Source organism: Taurulus bubalis, assembly GCF_910589615.1.
Source record: "Taurulus bubalis genome assembly, chromosome: 1".
Taxonomy (NCBI): domain Eukaryota; kingdom Metazoa; phylum Chordata; class Actinopteri; order Perciformes; family Cottidae; genus Taurulus; species Taurulus bubalis.
In genome coordinates, this window is record NC_136589.1 from 12,831,897 (window position 1) to 12,853,511 (window position 21,615).

A 21,615-nucleotide genomic window follows, 5' to 3' on the forward strand; every position below is an offset into this window, starting at 1 on the left:
CAAAGAATGAATTAAAAATATATAAATATTTCTTTAATCTTAGTCTTATTTCTGTTCTAAGCAATTTCAGCTATAGTCCAAGAATAAATTGTGTTATATAAACAAATAATGATGACGATACACATTCCACCACTGTGATACATCAAATGTATAGAAGCACATCCTATAAAACTCTGATATTTGACTGCGAGCAGAGGATTAACATTCTCCCCTTTAGGGTAAAAACGGAAAAAAAGGGAACAGGTAAAACTAGTATTTATTATGTGCACAGGCAGCAAAGTTTACAATATTCTGAATCAAACAGCATTATCAGTCATTATTAGTTTTTTTGCCCTTTATTTATAAGCATACAATCTCAAAATATTGTACCACTGTTATCTTTGGCAACCAATCAGAGATCTCATCCCTCTCCTTTCCAACGATTTACTTTAAATTGAGCCTCACTTTTCACCATTTCTCTCCATTTGACTTCAACATGAAATCATAATTCGTAAGACATGACCATCTAGTCTAAGAGCTCGGGGAGGATTCACACTGAAGAAAGGAGGAGCTCAAAGTCTGTATATAAATACATTTTAAGAAACTTCATCATGAGCATATGATTGTTAACAGGCCAGTGAGCTTTGGGGGGGGGGGGAAATCGGCCAGCATTGAAGAAAGAAGGGGAAAAGGAGACCAAGTTGATTTTCAGCATCACACTCTCATGCATTGCAAAGGCTTATCAAGATATTGATATAAAGGACAGGATAATAAACATACACATACTGTAAACGAATTACAGCATGCTAGTGGAAAATATGTTCCACTAGTCCTACAATCTTTTCATTAGGTATAAATTAGTATTTCCTTAAAACGCCTGTTTTAGATGCACTTTATCTCATTCGCTACTGTTATGTCCTTAAATATATTTAGATTGCGAGTGGCAAAAAAAAAGGAAGAGATATCATTCAGAAAAAAAAGAGAAAAGAATTATAACGTGCTGACCCTGGTTTAGTTTGCCATTTGTTCTGTGATAAATGACAAAGTGCCAGGTGGGTAAAGATTGCACTTGACTGACTATTGTGCCTCAGAAACTCCATCAAGGTATTTGAAAAGGACTTCAAACACGGTGGTAAAGTGTGGGGCCGGGTCTCCTGTCCAGCACGTGGTTTGGTAGCCGAGTTTCAGATCATGTTCGGGGCTACGCTGTATAGGACGACGTCTCCAGTCACCCGCAGCAGATCCACTTCCTCGAGCCCGCCGACTCTGTGCTCGTACTCCAGCAGGTGGTTGCCATCCACCGCCACTTTGAATGAGTCCTCCTCCACGAGGATCTTCAGCTGCAGAGGGGGGCAAAAGAACATTTATGCAGAACATGCTATGTGTCGACCCCAACGGCGGGTTCAGTCTGCACAACAGCAGCTTGACAGGCGTACGGTATCAGAAACAAAAATGTGCATCAGGTAAAACATTGTTGTTTTGCCTTCGCTGCAGTTCCACTGAAAACACTAGTCCAGCAAGGGACTACAGACGCAAATTAGCTGAAGCTATAATCTGGTACAGTGCATCAAATTGTGTCATTTATGTTTGAACTGTACATGGTCCCTTTTAAATAAAGATAATTAAACTACAAATGAATTTACCTCAAAACGGCGTCCGTGAACGAATGGGAAATGTGCATCCCGCTCCTCTGGCCCCCAACAGCCACCAAGGTTGGAGTTCCTGACAACTGCTTGCTCGTGAAATCTAGGGTTCAGGTGAAAGACGACATCTGGACCTTTGATGAAGTCAACTTGGAATCTGCAAGAGAAAGATCAGGACTGAGAACTAATCATTGTTCCACCGGTCAATTAATACAAGATATATGTGGCTTGAACAAAAAAAAAAGTAATAGTATTGATAATGAATGAAGCATTTTCCATGATTGGATTCAGCGTTATCATAAGGCCTTCGCTTGTGTCCCTCAAACAGGAAGCAGAATGAGAGGGTGAGTGTACCTGTCTGCACCCGGAACCGGCTCCCCCTCTATCGTGATTACAAGTCGTGGCATAATTCCAGCATCAAGTGGGAGATCATACGGCACCATCTGTGAGAAATAGTCCATTTTTTTTAACTGTGACAATACATTTATCATGCGCCGTTTAAATATGAAGTAAAAAAAAAAAAAATCAATAAAAGCATAATGAGAAATTATGATTTACTGTGTTTATTAGGCAAAAATACACATCATTAGTTGCAGTTCACAAAAAGAAACATTGTTTATCATGTTTATAATATCCCTAGGAACAGAAGTAGAATGGTTCATACTTGATCACAAATACTCTGAATTTGGTGATAAACAGCAAAGTACTAAATACACAACTACACAAACTAGCGAGGGGATTTTTAGTTAAACATTATTCAAAACATTGACCCGGCCCACATTCCTAAAGAAACACCCCAATGAGTCATCACCTCGATTTAGTTCAACGCTCTTACGCCATTCACAAAGACTCGTCATGACAAGAACAGAAAAGTAAAAAAAGAAAAGAAATATAAAATCTGTTTTTAACAGTTTTAGCACAGCAACAGTACAAAGTGACTTCTGATCAAAATCACAGAAGACAAAAAAATACTGAGACTTAAACATGTATAAAAGTGACCATACAAGATTTAATCAAACTGTAATTTTATCAGAGAATATAAATGTGTCTTACATACATTAAACATGAGTTATGTGTAAATATGTAATGTTAAATCATATTGCACTTAATTAACTTAACACATTGCCCAGGCAGATTGAACATATATCCTCACTCTATACTGTGTATATAGTCTTTCCACATGTTCGCGTTGCCTAATCAAACCATATGTTGATTCTGGAGGTGATGTCCTTGTCCGACTGAAAAGTTGAGTTCATTGCTTTCAATTATATGGTGGATTATATCTGGGCTGAAAGACAAGAATACATTTTTGATAACTACTTCTGAATATTTCTTGATTCTGCTTAATGTTTTGCTTTGCACCCCAGCAGAGCCCAAGAGACAGAAATTATCCAAATGCAGCCATCACTGAAAATGTACCATCATGCAGTAAATCCCAACAAGGCAGGAAACTAGCCGTCTTTCCCACCGTCAGCAGTAAACGGAAGACACAGCACCAGACACATTGCAAATTCTACAAGAAACCCTGTGCTAGAATATCCATGTGAGGTGAGCCGGAGACCTGCTAAAGTGGCCGGCAGTGTAGCTGGTAGTCATTTCCTAAATCCCACTGAGACCGCCACCCCAAGAGAGATGCTCCACTGCCCACCAAAGCAAAAACACATCAGCAAAGAAATGCAGAAAGCAAGCAACATATTAGGCTCGTTCGTTAGAACTGCGCCTCGCCTGGAATCCAGACGAGAGCAGGCGGCCGCAGCAGGAGGCGTTGACAAAAAACTGCAATCAAGTCGGACAGTTGTCAGCTGTCAGCCGTGTATACGCAGGAAGTCACAGAAAAAAGTACTTCCTGTTATTTCCGAACTTTTGTTTACTTGTAGTTTACAGATCACGTTTGGATTTATTATATGTGTTTATAAATATATATTTATGTAAAAATTAGTGTGTAGCTGCATCCTTTGGTCTTTTGATGTCTGCCTGTGAAATACATTACTAGTTTTGATGTGTGTTGTATAAATACGATTTTGTATTAACAACCACACAATAAATGTTTTTAGATCAAACATGAGACTAATAGTCAATAATCCAGCGTTAAGTATTACAACTGCACATAAAATAAGAATTTTCTACAACACGTGGTGTTTGCTGTCAGATCTAAGAGCCAATCAGCTCTCTGATGTGGCGACAGCCAGGCGTTTCCCATCATGCGCTGGGCCATGCAGTCGTTGGAAAGCAACTGCGGTGGCTGACTCTGAAATCGACGGCGACTTGGTCTTGTGAGAGTATCGTTGACCACGTGTGCATGACGTCAAATCAAGTCGGGAGCAAGTCGGACACAAATCTAACCGGCATGCATTGCGCGCCGAACGCCGCCGATCGATTCTGCGCAGAACTGGCTCATCTCGAACGAGCCTAATGTTATTTGTAAACAATGTTGGTACTCACCAGCATGCCTCCCGGAGCGGCAGGCCCACCGTATGGACCCATAGGCCCAGGGCCGGGACCAAAGGGGCCAGGGGCAGGAGGGAAGCCTCCCCCTGCAGGTGGTCCCCATGAACCAGTAGGCATTGGGGGAAAGCCTCCAGCAGAGTATGCTGGAGGAGGGAATGCACCTGGACCACCTGGTCCGTACATCCCGTTGCCGCCACCTCCTGGCTGACTTCCTGGGTAAGGCACATTGGGATAAGGCCCAGGGGGAGCTCCGGGGCCAGAAGGAAATGGTCCAGTTGGGTAAGGACCAGGGCCTCCAGGTAGTTGTCCTGGAGCTCCTTCAGGTGAATACTGCCCAGGGAACTGCCCAGGGTGCTGACCAGGGAACTGCCCCGGGTGCTGGCCCGGAAACTGCCCGGGGAACTGCCCTGGGTGCTGCCCGGGGAACTGCCCTGGGTGCTGCCCGGGGTGCTGCCCGGGGAACTGCCCAGGGGCTCCGGGACTGGAGGGAAACTGCCCTGGAGCTCCTGGTGCAGGTGGGTATTGTCCAGGTATCCCAGGACCAGGGGGGAACCCCCCAGGTGCTGAAGGAGGCCCCGGGTATTGACCTGGTGCCCCAGGACCCGAGGTATATGGGGATTGCCCTGGCGCCCCCGGCCCGGATGATCCACCAGCAAAGCCACCTGGAGCGGAGGGCTGTGTGGGAGCTCCTGGGGCTGGAGCTGACCATGGGCTTGGGTTACTGGCGGGAGCCGTCGGGTTTGTGTTTCCAATTTTCTTTGCCTTGCTTGCAGAGTCGTCGCCTAAGGCATCTGCCAGCTGAGGGGGAAAAGAATGGGAAAGTGACTCTCTGAACATAACTGAAAATATGCTTCACCACTCAAACTCTGCGATCCTTTGAACTCACCGAGAAATCGTCCATGATCTGAAAAAAAAGACACAACTTTCATTAGTTTTACATCAGGAAGTTGTACCAAGCTGTCAAACACAGAGGGATTGTCGCACAGAGGCGCTGACTAATAGCACAGTACATGTTTCCATCCCCGACTGGTGACCAACTAAATCCATTTTGGGCAGAGTCGAAATCTCTCGATCAAAATGAAATATCATTACGACCAGCTGGGACTTCAGCTGTAATATTCACGCAGTGCGTCTCCGTGAATAACTGCGGGAATATTGTTCTCACAGTTTTTAGTGAACTGCTGTTACATAGTTGGCCACCGACCGAGCTAACGGCGGCTAACTGTTAGTTGACGTTCAGATGGTTCACTTAGCGTTAGCTCGTTTGTTTATTTTAGCTCCTCTGCGTCAAAAAGGGAATAAGTAGTAAAAAGTGATGTGTCACGCGACCTCACCAGTAGATGAACTCCTCTCAAATGATGTGTAGGGTGACGGAGATAATGTACCCAGCAGTTGAAGCCAGTTAGCCAGCAAATGTAGCCTTTCGAGGCTCACAACTACAAGCTAACGTTGGATCTGCTCTCTCGCAACTACAACTCTGGGCAAGGGAGGAAGGAAAGGAAGGTTGCGCGCGCGCGCACACGCGCTTCGATGATGACGTATTCCAAAGGGTGGGCACATTCCGGAGCTCACGCGCAAAAACATGAAGACACACACACACACACACACACACACACACGCACACACACACACACACGCACACACACACACACACACACACACACCCTATAAACAAGTTATATAAAAGTAAAAAGAAAATAAGAGCGTGACAACATGTGACACATGTTTTTAAAATAATACATACACTATATCCCCTACTTGCAATACTCTGACTACTCTGCTGTCTTTAATTGTCTTTTGTCTCTGTTGTCTTTAATGTCTTTTTTATATTCATCTTGTTTATTGTATATAATATGTATATATGTACGATGAGAGCTACGTGAAACCAGAGTCAAAGTCCATGAATGTGTAAACACACATGGCCAATAAAGCTGATTCTGATTCTGAGGTAAAGTTATAAATTGACGATAATTGATATTTGTATGGATTAGATCGAAGATCAGGCTTTTATTCTATCAGTCGACATCTCTGTTTATTTTAGATTTAGGTTTGGACTTTGTAGCCCATATCAACCCTCCACTCTGTGTAACATCTATAGGGAACGTGATTAAATATAAATTAATTCAGGAACATGCACAATGTCGGCATATTACCAATATCATACAATCTAAATAAAACCTGATTTGCAGCTCTTTGTCTCTCTACAATACATAGGAAAAGCAACGTTTGCTCTCTAGTAGTACAAATCAATGAGTGTTCTTAAATTCATAATGTGTTCATTTGACTCAATGTTTGTTATTGTTTTGTCGTTTTAACTTACCTTTTTTTAGAGGTGATAATATTCTTTAAATAATGATTTACTTTAGTTTATAGTCTGTGACAAAAAAAAGAGCTCATTTCAAACCAAATGTGTTGGGTAGTTTTATATTGTAAATATAAATGTTAGTTACTGATAAGTTTCTAGTTACCTACCGAGATGTTAACTCGGGACAGTTTAGTAAAGCTACATTTGTTTTAATGAGGACAATAATGCTGGAGGACAATAGTGAGGAGAGATTAATGTTTTGGACGAGACGAGCGCGTGTGTGATTGGTCCAACCAGTCACAAGATGATGAGAAGGAAGAAAAAAAAACATTGTTGGCGTTTCTACCATTCAGAGCAGGAGCTGCAGCTTCAGGGATCTTTTTATTTTTAACAATGGTAAGTTGTGAGCTGAGCTTTTCCTTATTCGCTGTTCTGCTCTTTAATCGTGTGCTCTGAACAAACGTGGACTTCCGGAACATTATTGAGGAAAAAGTAAGACCGCAGATAGATTGGCAGCGTTTGCCTGCTAGCTTAGCATGAGTTCCACCCTCTGTCCATTGTGTCAGTGTCAAGCTAGCCACAATAGAACGTTGGGCTTATCCGGTTATCGATTTCACAATAAAATGACTTTGGACGAAAATATATTGGATGCATAAAATCTGATAAATCGAAGAGCATTTGTAATATTTCAGGTAATATCTTACATATGTTATATGTTATGAAGATCGTTGCAACATATACAGTATGTCCGTCATTACATTCTAGTCTAGACTTTTAAATTAAAATAAAACAATGCTGTTAATTGGAAAGTAATTCTCATTAAAACAGTGTGTGCAATAGTAATTTCCTTTATAATAGAACAAAAAGCAACAACAAGGAAAACGCAATTCACACATAACACAGTATTCAAAAATAATGTAAGAATGTTTTTTGTTACAATCAATATTTTTATTTTTAAAGACTTACATTAGTGTATGCTTTTTTTCTGAAGCCCAAGCTGGCGGACTTCCGGTATCAGTGTAGCTAAATCTGGTTAGCTTGTCGTCGCCGCGGTGATGTGTTTCTACACGTCTGGGTTTGGGAAGCTGCCTCATCGCCAGCTCCCTCATCGTGATGAACAATCATTAACTCTGGCTTTTTTTTTTAACTTGACAGCTCAACCGTCTTCAGTGCCGAACACCATTTGTCTAATTTTGTTTTACACATAAGATGCATTCAATTAACTGTATAGTTAAAGTTAGCTACCTCTTATTTCCTGGATGAACTGTGAGCAGAAGCCAGCGAGCTATAGCTGTCAATGTCTGCAGGAATTTAGACCAGAAGTCACCCTGTGGCCTTAGTTTTTTTTATTGTCGTGTCTGTTCCGCATTGTCTTCCTTTGCATCCTGTTTTTCCAACTCTCTCATTCCCAACCACAGACACTTAATCTGTAAAGATTTCTCTGAGCTCAATGAAATCCTGACTCCCACCAGCCATCTGCTCAGGAAGATGTAATGATAGAATTCAGAGACTCTTGAGGAGTTTATGTCTTTGTACTGGAGTTATGTAAGTGTGAGTGAGTGAGTGGTTCAAACCAATACAATCCTGTTCATACTGGTTTATGTTTTAAGTCTGTGGGTCAGACTGAACTTCTGAAGAAAGATAGTTTATTTTATTTGTTTCAAGTTTCTCCTTTTGCTAAAGCAGGATAATAACATGTTGCTTTACAGCTTGGCACTAAAATAAATGCATGAAAATCACTTGAAGCTTCAGTCTGTGACTCTGCAGCTGTCTGCCGAGCATATAAACCCTCTGCAAATAGCCTAAAAATCATGAGGCCAATTTAAATACAACTTATTATTTTAGGTGCCTGAATATTTATATATATTTTTCTGAATTATAAGCAACAAAAGATGACAGTTGAAATACTCCTTATATCCACCACTCAGGTGGATATAAGGTCCGTCAGGTTGTTATACATGTCTTTATTTGTACATACAATTCATTTTATTGGAGGGTATAAGCGACTGGCTCCGTTGCTAACAAGTACATATATTCTTTAAGGCAGTTATTCATACTGTCATAAGTATTTTTTCTGTGTTTTCCAGTTCATTAAGATACGGCCACAAATGCAGATGTTTTGCTTTACATGAGGATGGACTGGAGGGATTCTGAACACTTAACATGCATCACATAAATGACATCAATGATATTAATAGACATGGTGTTAGATACGATGATGAGGACGGTGATGATGAGGACCAAAATGACTTAATTAATTACTTTTAAATCCAAACATCTAGGCTTTGGTTTGCTTAATCTGTGTACTGATTGTAATTTGTAAACATAAGTGGATGTTTCTCCCGTTTCTCCCAGAGTGAATCACTGGCAGTATGTGACGTGGACGAAGAGCTGGTTAAAAAGGTGAAGAAGTTCCGCTTGCGGAAGGAGACCGACAATGCGGCCATCGTTAGTGAGTATATTTTAATTAGTTCTCTTCCATGTTGTTTTGATAATGTGTTACGGTCAAACAGTAAAAGAGTGCTGTAGGAAGGAGTCTCAAAACGTATCGAGTTCCCTCATCCCAAATGTGTTTCTGGTTAAATGCCTGAAATAAGATCTTAAGAGATTTTAACATTTTGTTCTACGATGTGGAGCACGTCCGTTAACACTCCTCTCGTGAACTCTAAAGCTTTTATGTGTCTTAAAGGCAGTGATGTGTTTGTATATACACATTATATTATTACTTTTTTCCTTCAATAAACAATCATACGTTCATATATATATATATATATATATATATATATATATATATATATATATATAAGCGGCTAGATGAGACTGCAAAGCGCCATCATTCCGCCGTTACAGCCTCGTTCGGTATTTTCATTTACAGCTTTGTGTTGGCTTTTTACTCCTGGTGATTGCATTCAGGCTGCAGAAATCATAAGTGGTGTTCATTTGTGAAGATGATCTTGCTGAGTATCATAAACATTTGCTACAGAGCTTATTTTCTGTAAAAATCCAAAGTACAATGGAAAATCCCCAATAGGCTATTTGTCGAGGGGACCATTGGGATACTGATTTTTGGTGTTGGGCTCCCAACATACATTATGACATAACACATTATGACTCTTAAGTATTTCATTATTTTTTCTAGATAAAAAAAAAATCTTAAAATGCGTTACTTTCGAACGTGACCAGTGCAACGAAACTCATGTGATAGTTTAATGTTTTCTCCCCCCCCTCAGTGAAGATCGATAAAGAAAAGCAGCTGGTTATTCTTGAAGAGGAACATGAGGTAAAATAGTTATTAAACCTGTCTTTATAACGTGCCATACTTTATTCTTGTTCAACTTTCACTTTAAATTGTTCACGCACCAAACAGAGTTCTGCGATGATCAATTTGTTGAACTTTATACAGTAACATTAGTTTTGCTCATCGCAAATGTGTTTTTTTTTTTCAGGATATTTCTCTTGATGATCTGAGGGATATACTGCCTGAGAGACAGCCCAGATATCCTTTTGAATAAGTCAAAGTCTTATTTATTTTTCTAATAAATATATATATATATATTAATAGTATTCAAATGATCTTGGCCTTTTTTCTTATATATATGTATGTATGTATGTATGTATGTATGTATATATATATATATATATATATATATATATATATATATATATATATATATATATATATATATATATATATATATATATATATATATATATATATATATATATATATATATATATATATGTATATATATATATATATATATATATGTATATACGTATATATATGTATATATATATATATATATATATATATATATATATATATATATATATATATGTGTGTATGTGTATATATATATATGTATATGTGTGTTACGAGTCTGCTTGTGTTTCCCCCAAGCCCCCCAAAAAATATCTTCAATCATTCGACCAGGCCGACGTGAAATATGTTGACCGTCCTTAGCACCAGGAACGTTTATCGTCTACAGTTACAAATACCTCCACGATGATGGCCGCATCTCCTACCCGCTCTGCTTCATCTTCTCCAGCCCCGTGGGTAAGAGTCGCTGCCCAGTGAAGGCGCATGTTTGCTGCACTGCTCCGTCACTTCTGCTCATGTCGCCGTGTTTGTGTCCAACAGGCTGCAAACCAGAGCAGCAGATGATGTACGCGGGTAGCAAAAACACCTTGGTGACAACTGTTGGAATGTCCAAGGTTAGTGAAGCTGCTGCTGACATTGAGTTTATTTTATTCATAGGTTGTATTGTTTAATTATTCCAGATGTTTGCTTATTTTGATTAGATTTTCATTCTCTTGTTAGTTATTCGTTAAGTTGAATTATTTTTGTGTTTTAGTATACTTTGTGTTTTGGGTTTGTTTGTTTGTTTATTATTTGGGTAGCACTGTGGGCACTTGCAGTTTATATATATGTAAGTGCCTCATATACATCATCTTAAATCATAATATACACATTTTGCATGGATAATTAACTGTTTCGCCTGCGTGAACCACAGTGGCACAGTAGATTTAGACTTTTCAAACAAATGGCCTCATTCATTGAGGTTAGCATTGAGCTCAAAGCACCACTGTGCCTAAATGCAGCCTCACAGAGCTGTGAGCATGGCTGTAGACTGTTGGTCTTGTGTATCAATGTGACATTCATATATTAGCTAAATTAGTGTATTATATTATCGAACATCTATTACAGCTGGTACCACGCTTTACACTAAACTGCATCCTAAGACTTTTCCCTTATTCTGCAGTTTTGCTCTTTTGTATGTTTTTACAGGTGTTTGAGATCAGAAACACGGAAGACCTTACGGAGGAATGGCTGAAAGAGAAACTGGTGATCTTTGGCTAAAGTGATCTCATCCAGTGGTCTGGGATGTGAGGAGGATCCAGATTGCACAATCTCTTGGGGAGAACACACCACAGTTAATGTTTCCCTCCTCCCTGTATCAGACCTGATTGAAATAGTGTTTGAAAATACCTTCTGTGCTCAGTTTGAGGCCTCTTTGGTGGAGTTTATGGCATATTACAATTCAGTGTGGCACAAACTAAACCTCCCCCGCCGGGCAGCCGGAAACTGAAAACACTATTTGACGCAGGTCTGCTGTAGTTTCCCATGAAACCAATCAACGTGCCAGTGATGTCTGTATTGAATTAACACTCTGATAACTCTTACAGAGGACATACATTGATAGTTCTCATCCACCCTTCCTCAGCATGATCATCCAGGAGAATCTAAAGGCATTGTATTGATAGTTTCTACCACCTTCAATAGTTTACACTCTGCGTCTTTTTGCGGAACTTCTTTAGTTTAATCTTTTTATGTTTTTTTTAAACATTTCATAACTTGTGTGACTTTTAGTTTTTAATTTAGTTTTCATCCCTGGTGTATGTAGGGTAATGTAAGCATATACTTTATAACACTGCGTTCCTTATGTGGTTGAAAATATACTTCCTAACAGAACATCTTAACAACAACCATATTTACAATACAGAGTTCAGCTTTATTGACAGTCTTTCCTTCAGTATTAATTCATCAGATTATGATTTAGGTCAAATAAAATCTGTAATCACGCCAGTCTACAAAGGACCTTAACACTAAGACCAATCCTCAGACTTCTATGTGATGTGTTGTATCTTTTCCTGTGCACAAGCCCTAGAGTGGTGCTTATCACACTGCAGATCTTCCCGTCGGTCGATCCTCAGATCACACCTTTCCATCTGTGTAGAGAAAACAGTGTGACTCATGGGTAAAGCTGCATTCTGCCTTTTGACATTTCTCACAACGATATCACAATGATATTTCCACTGAAACATTCCAGACTGAGCAATTTATGACTTGCAACAAACGGCAGTCTTGAAAACACTGCGCACTTTTTAATCTACTGGACTTCTCTTTAGTTTAAGTGGGTCACTGTCTTTAGGGAGCGTGTTAGCTAATATTGTGCATCATAGCTATTGCTGTTATTAGTGTTTATGAATGTTGTGCTTCATTCCGATTGCTTATTGGTGGTCGCAGCTTGACAATAATGGCTGTGACGTCTCCATAAATGCCAGTTGTGCTTAACGTTCAGACTTGGTGGGTCATTTCCATCTTCCATACAGAACAGGGTTCGGCCAGTGTAGCTTTTTGAAGGCTGATGTTGATATTTGCATATTGAATGTGTCAGCAGCTCATAATATCTATTTATACAATTACATTTGAAGTTTGAAAGGAAACACAAGACTGAGGTTAACATGACATTTTTTTTTTGAGTGCAGAGTTAAAACAAGACAGCATGTGTCACTTTCCAAACACTTGCCGTATGTATTGTGTGTATTTTGCTATTTTTCCCGCCCCAAAGTACCAGGTCTCCCATGTTTCCTGCTGATGATCCTCGACAGCATTTAAACCGATCAAAACCACTAAAACATCAAACCAGTTGCTCGTACTTTAAGGATTAGTGGCTTTTAACAGCAGGGCGACCCGCCTCAGATGCACTTAAAATATGCAATTGTATTGCTGGTGCTACATGAGAGCGGTGAGAGAGAAACTTCCCTTTTCTGAATCTGATCTTTAATAAAAGCTTAATATCAGCTTTGTTTATTGGTCTGACCTTAATAAAGAGTAATAGGCACACAAATCCACATTTGACACAGCTCTTATTGAGAAAGAAAGTGTTGTGGCTGATTTAAAGCCCCCTACCTACAGTAATTGAGGATGTCATACTGTCTAGTCTACTATACCAATGCCGCGTCTTTTTATTTTGTCATATAAATGTCTCCTTTAAAAAATTCAATTATGAGGCCAAAATGTAAACATGACACATATCTTTTGGGGGGAGGAAAAATAGAAGGTGATTAGAGAAGTTTTGTTGGGGGATTATATATATATTTTTCTAACTTTCTGATCTGTAAAATCATAGATTTGACTAAAAGATATGTATCCACAGTGACACCATTTCATATACGTATTTTATCATTACTGCTTTACATGTTAGTGCAGGGTTTAATCCAACAGGAACGACGATCATTGCTATCATCAACGCTGAGATTTACACTGTCAGCTTGACAGTCAGTATTATGCTGCTGTGGCAAAAAAACACAACTCCAATGTGGATAATTCTATGTGAATATATTTCCTAGTTCTTCGATATCCTTTGTGGATAAAGAAAGTTGTATAACCCTATGACCTGTGAAACCTTTTTAAATCTTGTGGTAAATTCTCAAAAATGAGCAATCAATCTGAAATCAAGGATATCTGTCTTTATTTTGATTTTGAAACATGCAATGAACTGATTTTGAAATTGTTAAAACCTCAGAAATGTGGAGAGCTACTGTGAAAGAAATGCATGCTTTAACGTATGTCTGAACAGTTTTCCTGACAAGAATCTCCTGCTCTGTTGCATGTATTTTGAATTTTCTAGTTCACACAATTAGACTGAATTTATTTGCACACACAATCTTAAAAAAGGGTCAACATTGCATTTCAAATATCTGGTCTCAGCTCTGCTCTTTATCTGAAATATTACTGACCATACTTTCTTTAAAAAAAAAAACTCTGCTACTGCTGTAATGGACTGTCCATTGATCATGTATCAATCAGAATCAACCCCTTCATTATATGCTCTAATCATGAAGTGTTCCCTTTATTTGGTTTTGTCCTGTAGTGAACCCGTTGTAATTTGGCTTCTTGAGTCTTTTACTTTCAACTTGCAATTGTGTCGTTCGGCTGTTGGTGTCCTGTACAATCAAATGCTTACTATTCTATTTCTTTCCTTTTTAACCAAAACACCCCTCAGACGTGTATCATTACCAGCTGCCTCGTGGCATCAGTGAAACGTGACATTTGTATTTTCCCATACTTTATAAAGTGTCTATTGTTCTATTGTTCAAATAAAATGACAGTGTTGTTTACCCCTTTGGTATCAGGAGACTGCTGTTTTCAAAAAGACATGTATGATGTGTATGTGTGTGTTTATATGCATTGACCAGATGTGGCAAAAGCAACATTTTTTCTGAATAAATAAATAATGGCTAATGCATGCACATCAATGTACAGTATTGCTTAGATTTACAGCCTGCTTTTAATTATTATATTGAACTATAATTTGTAAGTACAGTAGACATTTTGGGATAAGAGCTATATAATCCAATATGCTGTTAATATTGTAGTGGTATTAGTTTATGGAGCCACAGGGGTGCCATAATTAATCTGTAAAATAATAAGAAAATAAATGTGGAAATATAAAGAGGACTAAATAAAAGAATATATAAATAAATAAATAAGAAGCAAAAATAGTACTTGAGTACAGAACCCCTAACTTGTATAGAGATGTTTGATTTTTTTGCTATTCTGGTAATCTGAGCAGCTTTAACATCAATTAGATCACACAGATTGTTAAAGCCTTAAAATTAATTATGAGCATTTTCAAAACAAAGACTCACTGAAGGACCTGCATTACTCCAGAAGATGGCAGTAATGAGACAAAACGGAAAGCAGCTAGTTAAGTGCTGACTGAAGAAGAAGAAAACGAGCTGACAAATCTCAAATCGGTTACGAAGCTGCCTGCATCATCTGCCAAGCGAGCCAGGATCCGACTAACAGAACCCGAGGAACAAAAATGGCGTTCACATTCGCGGCCTTTTGTTATATGCTCGCGCTGCTGCTCACGGCGGCGCTTATCTTCTTCGCTATCTGGCACGTAAGTACACATTTGGACCACTACGGATAAGACGGTGGGCCTGCCGCCCCGGCGTAGCGGATGAAAGCAGGCTAAAGAGCGACGGGAAGGCTGGCTAAAACTGGGGCTAACGCTAGGCCAGCTTTGTGGCTCCGTAGCCGGGACATTTTAACGTCTGGACGGAACGTATCCATGCCAACGCCATAGAAAACGGCCGAGCGCTCAGTACTCTGCATACGTAACATTGGAACGTATCCGTTCTTGAATGAATGGCACACACCCCGACCCTTGGCTCGTAGCTACAGTTGGCTAACGATATCATCACAATAACAAATAAGATTCTGTCGTATTATCGTAATCCCTCCTAGATTGTTCACTTTTTATTGACCGTACTCAGATTATAGCAATACATCAAATAATCTATCCGGTTTGTCAAAAGACTAGAGTCCAGCTATTAGCGGACCAGCTTGTTAGCATGTTTAGCTAACGTCAACGTCCAATCCCGTAACGATAAACCGATCTGTGACGCGGCTGTCACCTACTCACAAACCATTCACAAACATATGGTTTATATGGTAAACAACAAGACCACAAATAGGCCATCGCTTTGATAGTGAAACTTTAACACTAATTTGATGACTCAATAAGGCAATTTTGCATTCTTTGAAAAATTAGGATTTTGCAAACAAAACATACATTTTGAAGACACTTCCTGACTGTGGGAACTTATATTGAACATTTATTTAGTCATTCATATATATATATATATATATATATATATATATATATATATATATATATATATATATATATATATATATATACATACACACACACACTGTAGACCAGCGGTGTCAAACTCATTTTAGTTAAGGGGCCACATCCTGCCATTTTGGTCTCCAGTGGGCCGAACCAATAAAATCATAGCATAATAATGCATAGATAATGACAATGTTTCTCTATGTTTAAATCACTATTTTAAGGTCTTACTACAATAAACTAGAAACATAAAGACCAAAAATTCAGACATCAGCCCACTGTTTATCTGCCTGGGCTCTCCTCTGCAGATTCACTCGATTTGCAACGCATAATATCAGTACACTGATCGATTATGGCTCAGTGGTTAGCATGCCTGACTTTCAGGCAGAGGATCGGTGGTTCGATCCCTGGTAGTTTACTTAATTTATTTATTTTTTCTGTATTTTTAACAGTTATCCGGCGGGCCGGACTGGACCCCCTGGCGGGCCAGATCCGTTGATCAGTTGATACATTGCATGTTCATAAAATGGACATTCCCATTAAGCTGCTCTTTGTACATCATTACATTGTGCCCATCTTGTCCCCCCAGATAATAGCATTTGATGAGCTGAAGACTGACTACAAGAATCCTATAGATCAGTGTAACACTTTAAATCCGGTAAGTGACACCACCGTCCCCGACACACGACTTCCTTGCCTCTTAGACTGCATGCAGAAATGCTCTGTTGAAAGGTCTTTCATTTATTTTAGGATAATTTTATCCGCCTATCTGTCTTTTTTCAATCATTTCTCTGCACTGTTATGCTAAATGTCCTGCCTGTTTTAAATTCAGAGATCTTGTCAGCTGTCAAACTCTAACGGCTTTTGTTGTTTTGTTTTTCCTAATCTGCTTTTTTTTTTTTTTTTACACTTTGTTAACGGCAAAAAGACAGTCGAAAAGGTCAAAAAGATTAAAAGAGTCAAAATTGCAATAAAGGTTTGTACCAATCTTTAAAATGCCCGCTCAGTCCAACTCAGTCTGCAGTCTTGTCATTTTGCACGGAGGAGTGTTTGCAAACGTCTTTTCAGTTAACTAATCTCAAGAGTTGAAGCCAGAGTTTAGCCTGGGATTAAAAAAAAACATGCCACCTGTGCTTCGAGGCTTTTACTGTCATGTAGTATATTGCTTTGTACATTTTATTTTTAATACATTTGTGTATTTTCTTTACTGTTGTGGATTTGTTTTTATTTTGTATTCTTCTTGACCTTTTTAGAGAGCAAAGCATTAACTGTAATATTAGTTTTGCCTTCTATTGTCCTTTTTTTTTACCTCATCTAACCAATTAAATTGACTGTGTTCAGTTGTTTTTTTAAGTATAAGAGCCACGGTCCGTCTAATAGTGGGCAATATTAGCTTGGATGAGAAGTCCAATGTTACCAAGTAGTGATAAAGTGTAGTTGTTAACTGAAAAGACTTGCAAATGCTCGAAACATGCATGATCTTTATTACAACCTACCCTTTGTTTGCAAATAGTGTCAAAGTTACAGTAGATTCTCAGTTAACTCAGAGTCAGAAAACTAGTCTTGAGCATTATACACCAGGCACACACACTGTCCTGAAAAGCTTCTACACAGCAGTATTCAGAGTCATCATGTAAATTCCGAATAGGTAACTGGATTTTGTAGCAAAGCTTTTTGAGTAGTTGGTACTTTTGAGCTGTGGATCATCAAAGGGGGTGATACTTGATTGGTTATGCAGGACATGTATTTAATGTTCCAGCTTTAAATTAAACTTGTATTACTACGGAGTTTCTCCATTTCTATGGAGGCACAAGCTGCAGTTTCAGATTCAGCCGTTAGCAGAACTGAGCTCAGTGTTGGCTCCAACTGACATCACCTGTGGTTTTGACCAGATGGCTGCAGAATCAACACAATCCAACCTCAGCAATATTTGGGGCCACTGATTGGTTCGGGATTTCAGTGGTAGGAGGAGATGGTTTTTGTCACTAAAGAAGAGAGATTCCTCGTGATGCACTCCACAGTACTATGTGCAGTTTTGACCATGGACAGTCTTTTTTTCCGTGTGGATTGTCAGCTCAGTTGGCACGTTTTGTGCTGTGATCAGTTGTTTTTGTATTTGGCAGCACAGTGCAGGGTTTCAACACATTATAGTCCTTCCCTCCTCCCGCCCCACCTTTCTCTTCCTACACGCCCCTCACCTTTCCATCTGTGGGCTGTTGGTTGCCCCACCCCTATACCCTTCCGCCCTCTGCTCTTTTTGAATGCATGGCTTCCATGTGGTGCCTCCATCTGCCCCCCCCTCCACCCCGCACCACATCGAACCCTGTCAACCCAAGGCAGGCTGCTGCATCAACACTGCTAGTGCTCGCAGCATGGTCCCACTCCAGTGTGTTTCCCGTTTGTCAGGAAGTGGTATGATCGCTGCAAAAGACGTTGAGACGCGCAACTGTTCTTCAGAGCAAGTTGTTGATGGGTTTCCGCTATTTTTATTTTGTGTGTATATATACACTTTTTGATATATATGACACATAACCAGGGTGGGAAATTAACCTTTTCTATCCACTTGCAACAATAAATGTCTTGTAGATTTTCTAAATTTCAACAGCAACCCACATGATTTACAGCAATTATAAATCGGTGGTAAAGACTAAATATGATGCATGACTTGGCTGCATCGCTTAAAACCAGTCACACATTGTTTTGCCACATTAGACAGAGGAATCGACATCTGAAGCTATTGCATAAGCCTCACCGTGGGGGATTTAAGTCGGCCAGGAGGGGTCTTTCTCTCCTCCATTTATGCTAACATGTCAGTGGTGAAATTCACTGCAATTTTTGCTTAATCTTTCACCCTGTTCATCGTTCCACATTGTGTCAGTTCGGTGCATGATAAAGCACTGTTTGTGTCGTACCAACAGCACGACGGCTTACTTCTGACATTTCTCTGCAAATGTAGTAATTTGACATTAAACTGGGTCTAGTAGTTTGTCACAAGAGGCTTAGCGTTTGTATTTAGTAAATGCATTGGTAAAATAAGCATCTCACTGTAGCTAATTAGTATTTCACTCCTGTCTTTGACTCTGTGGAGCTGTTGGCAATTTTTAAATGTCTGGTTCTTTAAATAGCTCAGCTTTCTCTTTTGTAAAAAGGCCTTTTTGAGGCTCTAACTTCATACTGTTTTGTTTCCTGACCAGCTTTAACTTTTACATGTATTCCACGTGGCGTCTTACTTGGTAATAATTAAGTATTTTTTTGTGGACAGTTAAATAATTTGTTTCAAGAACATGAGTTGGACTGACTCTTCACTGTGGATCCTGACATTTTATATACATTTTGTTCTTTTCAGCTGGTTCTCCCAGAATATCTCATCCATTTCTTCTTCTGTGTGATGTTCTTCTGTGCGGCCGAGTGGCTCACCCTCTCTCTCAATTTACCACTGCTGGCTTACCATGTCTGGAGGCGAGTATCTCACATAAAAAATGTATTGCACATTATCATGCTTATTCCATCAGTGTTATTGGATTTAACGCCCCACTCTGGTTACTGTGATGCAGGTATATGAGCAGACCTGTGATGAGCTGTCCAGGACTCTACGACCCAACAACCATCATGAATGCTGACATCCTGGCCTTCTGTCAAAAAGAAGGCTGGTGCAAACTGGCTTTCTACCTCCTGTCATTCTTCTACTATCTCTATGGGTACGGATCATTTTCTCTGATTTTGTTTTCTTTGTTGAGCATTCATGTTTTGGTTGTAGGTTTAAAAAGAAAAAGGTGCACAGGACTTGTATGTATAGTCTGGGAATAACCACTTTGTAACAATTTAATCCTGTGCTATAATCTGCCACATTCCTAATGTAAACGTCTGGAGCAAATTACGTATTCTACTTTTGGAGGCTGGTTCAAGATATGTGGCATTCACAATATTAGCAAGAATGTAAATAAGTGTTTCCCAAAAATGTTGAACTGTTCCTTTTTAACTGTGGCTGTCTTATACATTAGGTCATAATGACCTCTTTAAGGAAACTGGAGAGGAAGATGTTAAACCCTGTAAAATCCAACCTGGTGCTGTGTGATATGACTGCATGACATTGTCAGTATTTAACTCGTCCCACTTTCTCCTCATCTAAAAACAGGATGATTTATGTGCTGGTGAGCTCTTAAACTGGACGACGAAGGAAAAGGACCTGCATGTACAGTAGACGACCAGACACTATGATCTTAGTGCTGGAACACTGGACCTGCTGGAGGCCGCCAGTCAGCAACTAAAGACGCCATTTCAAGTGGACGAACTCTCAACCCTCATTTAGCCCGTTTTAAGAGAATATCTCGGTCGCAGCGTTCCTCTCACAGCACTATAGTTTAAATACTGACAAACCTGAATGGACTTTTTTTTTTTAATGGTGTGTTTTTGATGCTTGGAATTTAAAGTTTTATTTTTTTCTTCTTGGCTCCCAACATTTGAGTGTGTACAAATTTAGGTAGACATTTCCAGGTGTGCGTTACGTGAGAATCTGAGCCGTGTGCTGAACTGCATTAGTTTTTCCTGTGAATTAGATTCTGGGCTTTGACGGATAATTTATTTTCAGCGTGATTCATTATCATCACTAAGACAAATAGTTAAATGCAAACTACACTTCTGTTATTGCTCACAGATGCATACAGTCTTTACAATGGATGTTGTTTTTTGGACCTGAAGGCACTGTTTTGTACAGTGAGGGCTGAAGTGCATGGGTTGTCTTCACTTGGTGAAACATGTTGCACAGGGACAATCACAACCTGGTTGTCGCGTTGGTTTTTAGAACCATCTGATGTATTCTTTCCATACTTCAGATATATCCATCATTGCATTTACATGATGTAATCCCTGTTGAACTCAATGGCAATATTTAAGTGTGACTCCAGAGTAGCGAGCAATGTGTGACCTGTATTTCTGTAGAATCGCTCTCGCAGCTATCAATAAATTAGAAGGTACACTCAACAGTACAGTAATGTAGTCGAGCATTAGAAAGTGTTATTCTCTGTAGTGGGAAACAGAGTATGCCATACTGTTGAATGTACCTTTTTGAAATTTCTTAACATCATCATCTGTGCATTTTGTTCACTACAGCCCCAAATATTCCACAGCATTAGATACTCCGGTGTTTATTTATTCAATGTTCTGAATTTAATTTTGTGTTTCCAAGATATCAAGCACTCCACGCAGTCAGACTTTTTCCAGTCAACCTGGATAGTGATGTTTTCTCAATAGAATCGAGGCCATTAGACAAACATTTTCATAAATACAAGTGTATTTATTGCCATTTTCAAGTGTACATTTATCAGGGAAAGCTATGGTCATTTGTCACAGATAACAATCAACATTTTTATGTATTAAATCCCATCATTTCACATCTAGGAAATAACATCTTGAGTTTATTTGAAGCTGAATAAAACTGTCCCACTCTGTTATAATGGACTGGAAATGTTATTTTAACTCCAAACCTTTTAAAAGGACATGAGCTCATGAGTGGCATAAATACATATTCTTATCGGCCATGACTAGTGGAGTGGCTAATAAACGATGTTTGAGAAATAAAGTGGAGCAGAAAAGTAGTGATTTGTGCTACTATTTAGAGGAAAGAAGGGATTCCTAAAAATGCAGCTCATGGGACAAAACCGACAGCAGAAGACCTTTTCCCAGTTGGCATCTTCAGCTAACATGTTGTAAACTTGTCAATAGGATATGCTCATGTCTTTATTTTGATGAGAAAAAAACAGCAATATATTAAGAGTATTCTGTTAAAGTGCAATCATTAGAGAATACAATT

The 21,615-nt window shown here is 39.2% G+C and overlaps 3 protein-coding genes across 4 annotated transcripts; 2 read left to right on the top strand and 1 right to left on the bottom strand.

Moving 5' to 3' along the window:
* Positions 1-248: 248 nt before the first annotated feature.
* lgals3a (lectin, galactoside binding soluble 3a) lies at positions 249-5,535 on the bottom strand. Of its 2 annotated transcripts, none has more exons than XM_079224137.1 (6): positions 5,405-5,535; positions 4,957-4,974; positions 4,065-4,868; positions 1,977-2,065; positions 1,623-1,779; positions 249-1,319 (listed from the first exon to the last, which is right to left on the bottom strand). In XM_079224137.1, the coding sequence occupies exons 2-6, from the start codon at positions 4,969-4,971 to the stop codon at positions 1,164-1,166; spliced, it is 1,221 nt and encodes a 406-aa protein (XP_079080263.1). In that variant the 5' UTR covers positions 4,972-4,974; positions 5,405-5,535; the 3' UTR covers positions 249-1,163. The 2 variants fall into 2 exon arrangements, with proteins under 2 accessions (XP_079080263.1, XP_079080264.1); XM_079224138.1 differs by having other exon boundaries at positions 5,400-5,535.
* A 1,184-nt stretch (positions 5,536-6,719) lies between these two features.
* gmfb (glia maturation factor, beta) lies at positions 6,720-11,236 on the top strand (the record flags this gene model as incomplete). Its single annotated transcript, XM_079224189.1, is given in 7 exon segments — positions 6,720-6,771; positions 8,731-8,827; positions 9,606-9,655; positions 9,822-9,872; positions 10,348-10,432; positions 10,517-10,590; positions 11,165-11,236. Coding segments are annotated over 7 exon segments (432 nt in total). The 5' UTR covers positions 6,720-6,768.
* Positions 11,237-14,970: 3,734 nt separating this feature from the next.
* On the top strand, positions 14,971-21,613 carry cnih1 (cornichon family member 1). The gene is made up of 5 exons (XM_079224211.1): positions 14,971-15,068; positions 16,396-16,464; positions 19,153-19,265; positions 19,361-19,504; positions 19,942-21,613. Exons 1-5 carry the CDS (start codon positions 14,988-14,990, stop codon positions 19,967-19,969), a joined length of 435 nt encoding a protein of 144 aa, XP_079080337.1. The 5' UTR covers positions 14,971-14,987; the 3' UTR covers positions 19,970-21,613.
* The last annotated feature ends 2 nt before the right edge of the window (positions 21,614-21,615 follow it).

Bases quoted from the DNA above. Each gene is read 5' to 3' on its own strand.
- lgals3a (XM_079224137.1), bottom strand. The intron at 2,066-4,064 runs GTGAGTACCAAC...TATTTCTCACAG, and splicing joins CCGCTCCGGGAGGCATGCTG to ATGGTGCCGTATGATCTCCC. The intron at 1,320-1,622 runs GTAAATTCATTT...CCCCCTCTGCAG, and splicing joins TTCACGGACGCCGTTTTGAG to CTGAAGATCCTCGTGGAGGA.
- cnih1 (XM_079224211.1), top strand. From the start codon at position 14,988: ATGGCGTTCACATTCGCGGCCTTTTGTTATATGCTCGCGCTGCTGCTC. The intron at 15,069-16,395 runs GTAAGTACACAT...TTGTCCCCCCAG, and splicing joins TCTTCTTCGCTATCTGGCAC to ATAATAGCATTTGATGAGCT. The intron at 19,505-19,941 runs GTACGGATCATT...ATCTAAAAACAG, and splicing joins TTCTTCTACTATCTCTATGG to GATGATTTATGTGCTGGTGA.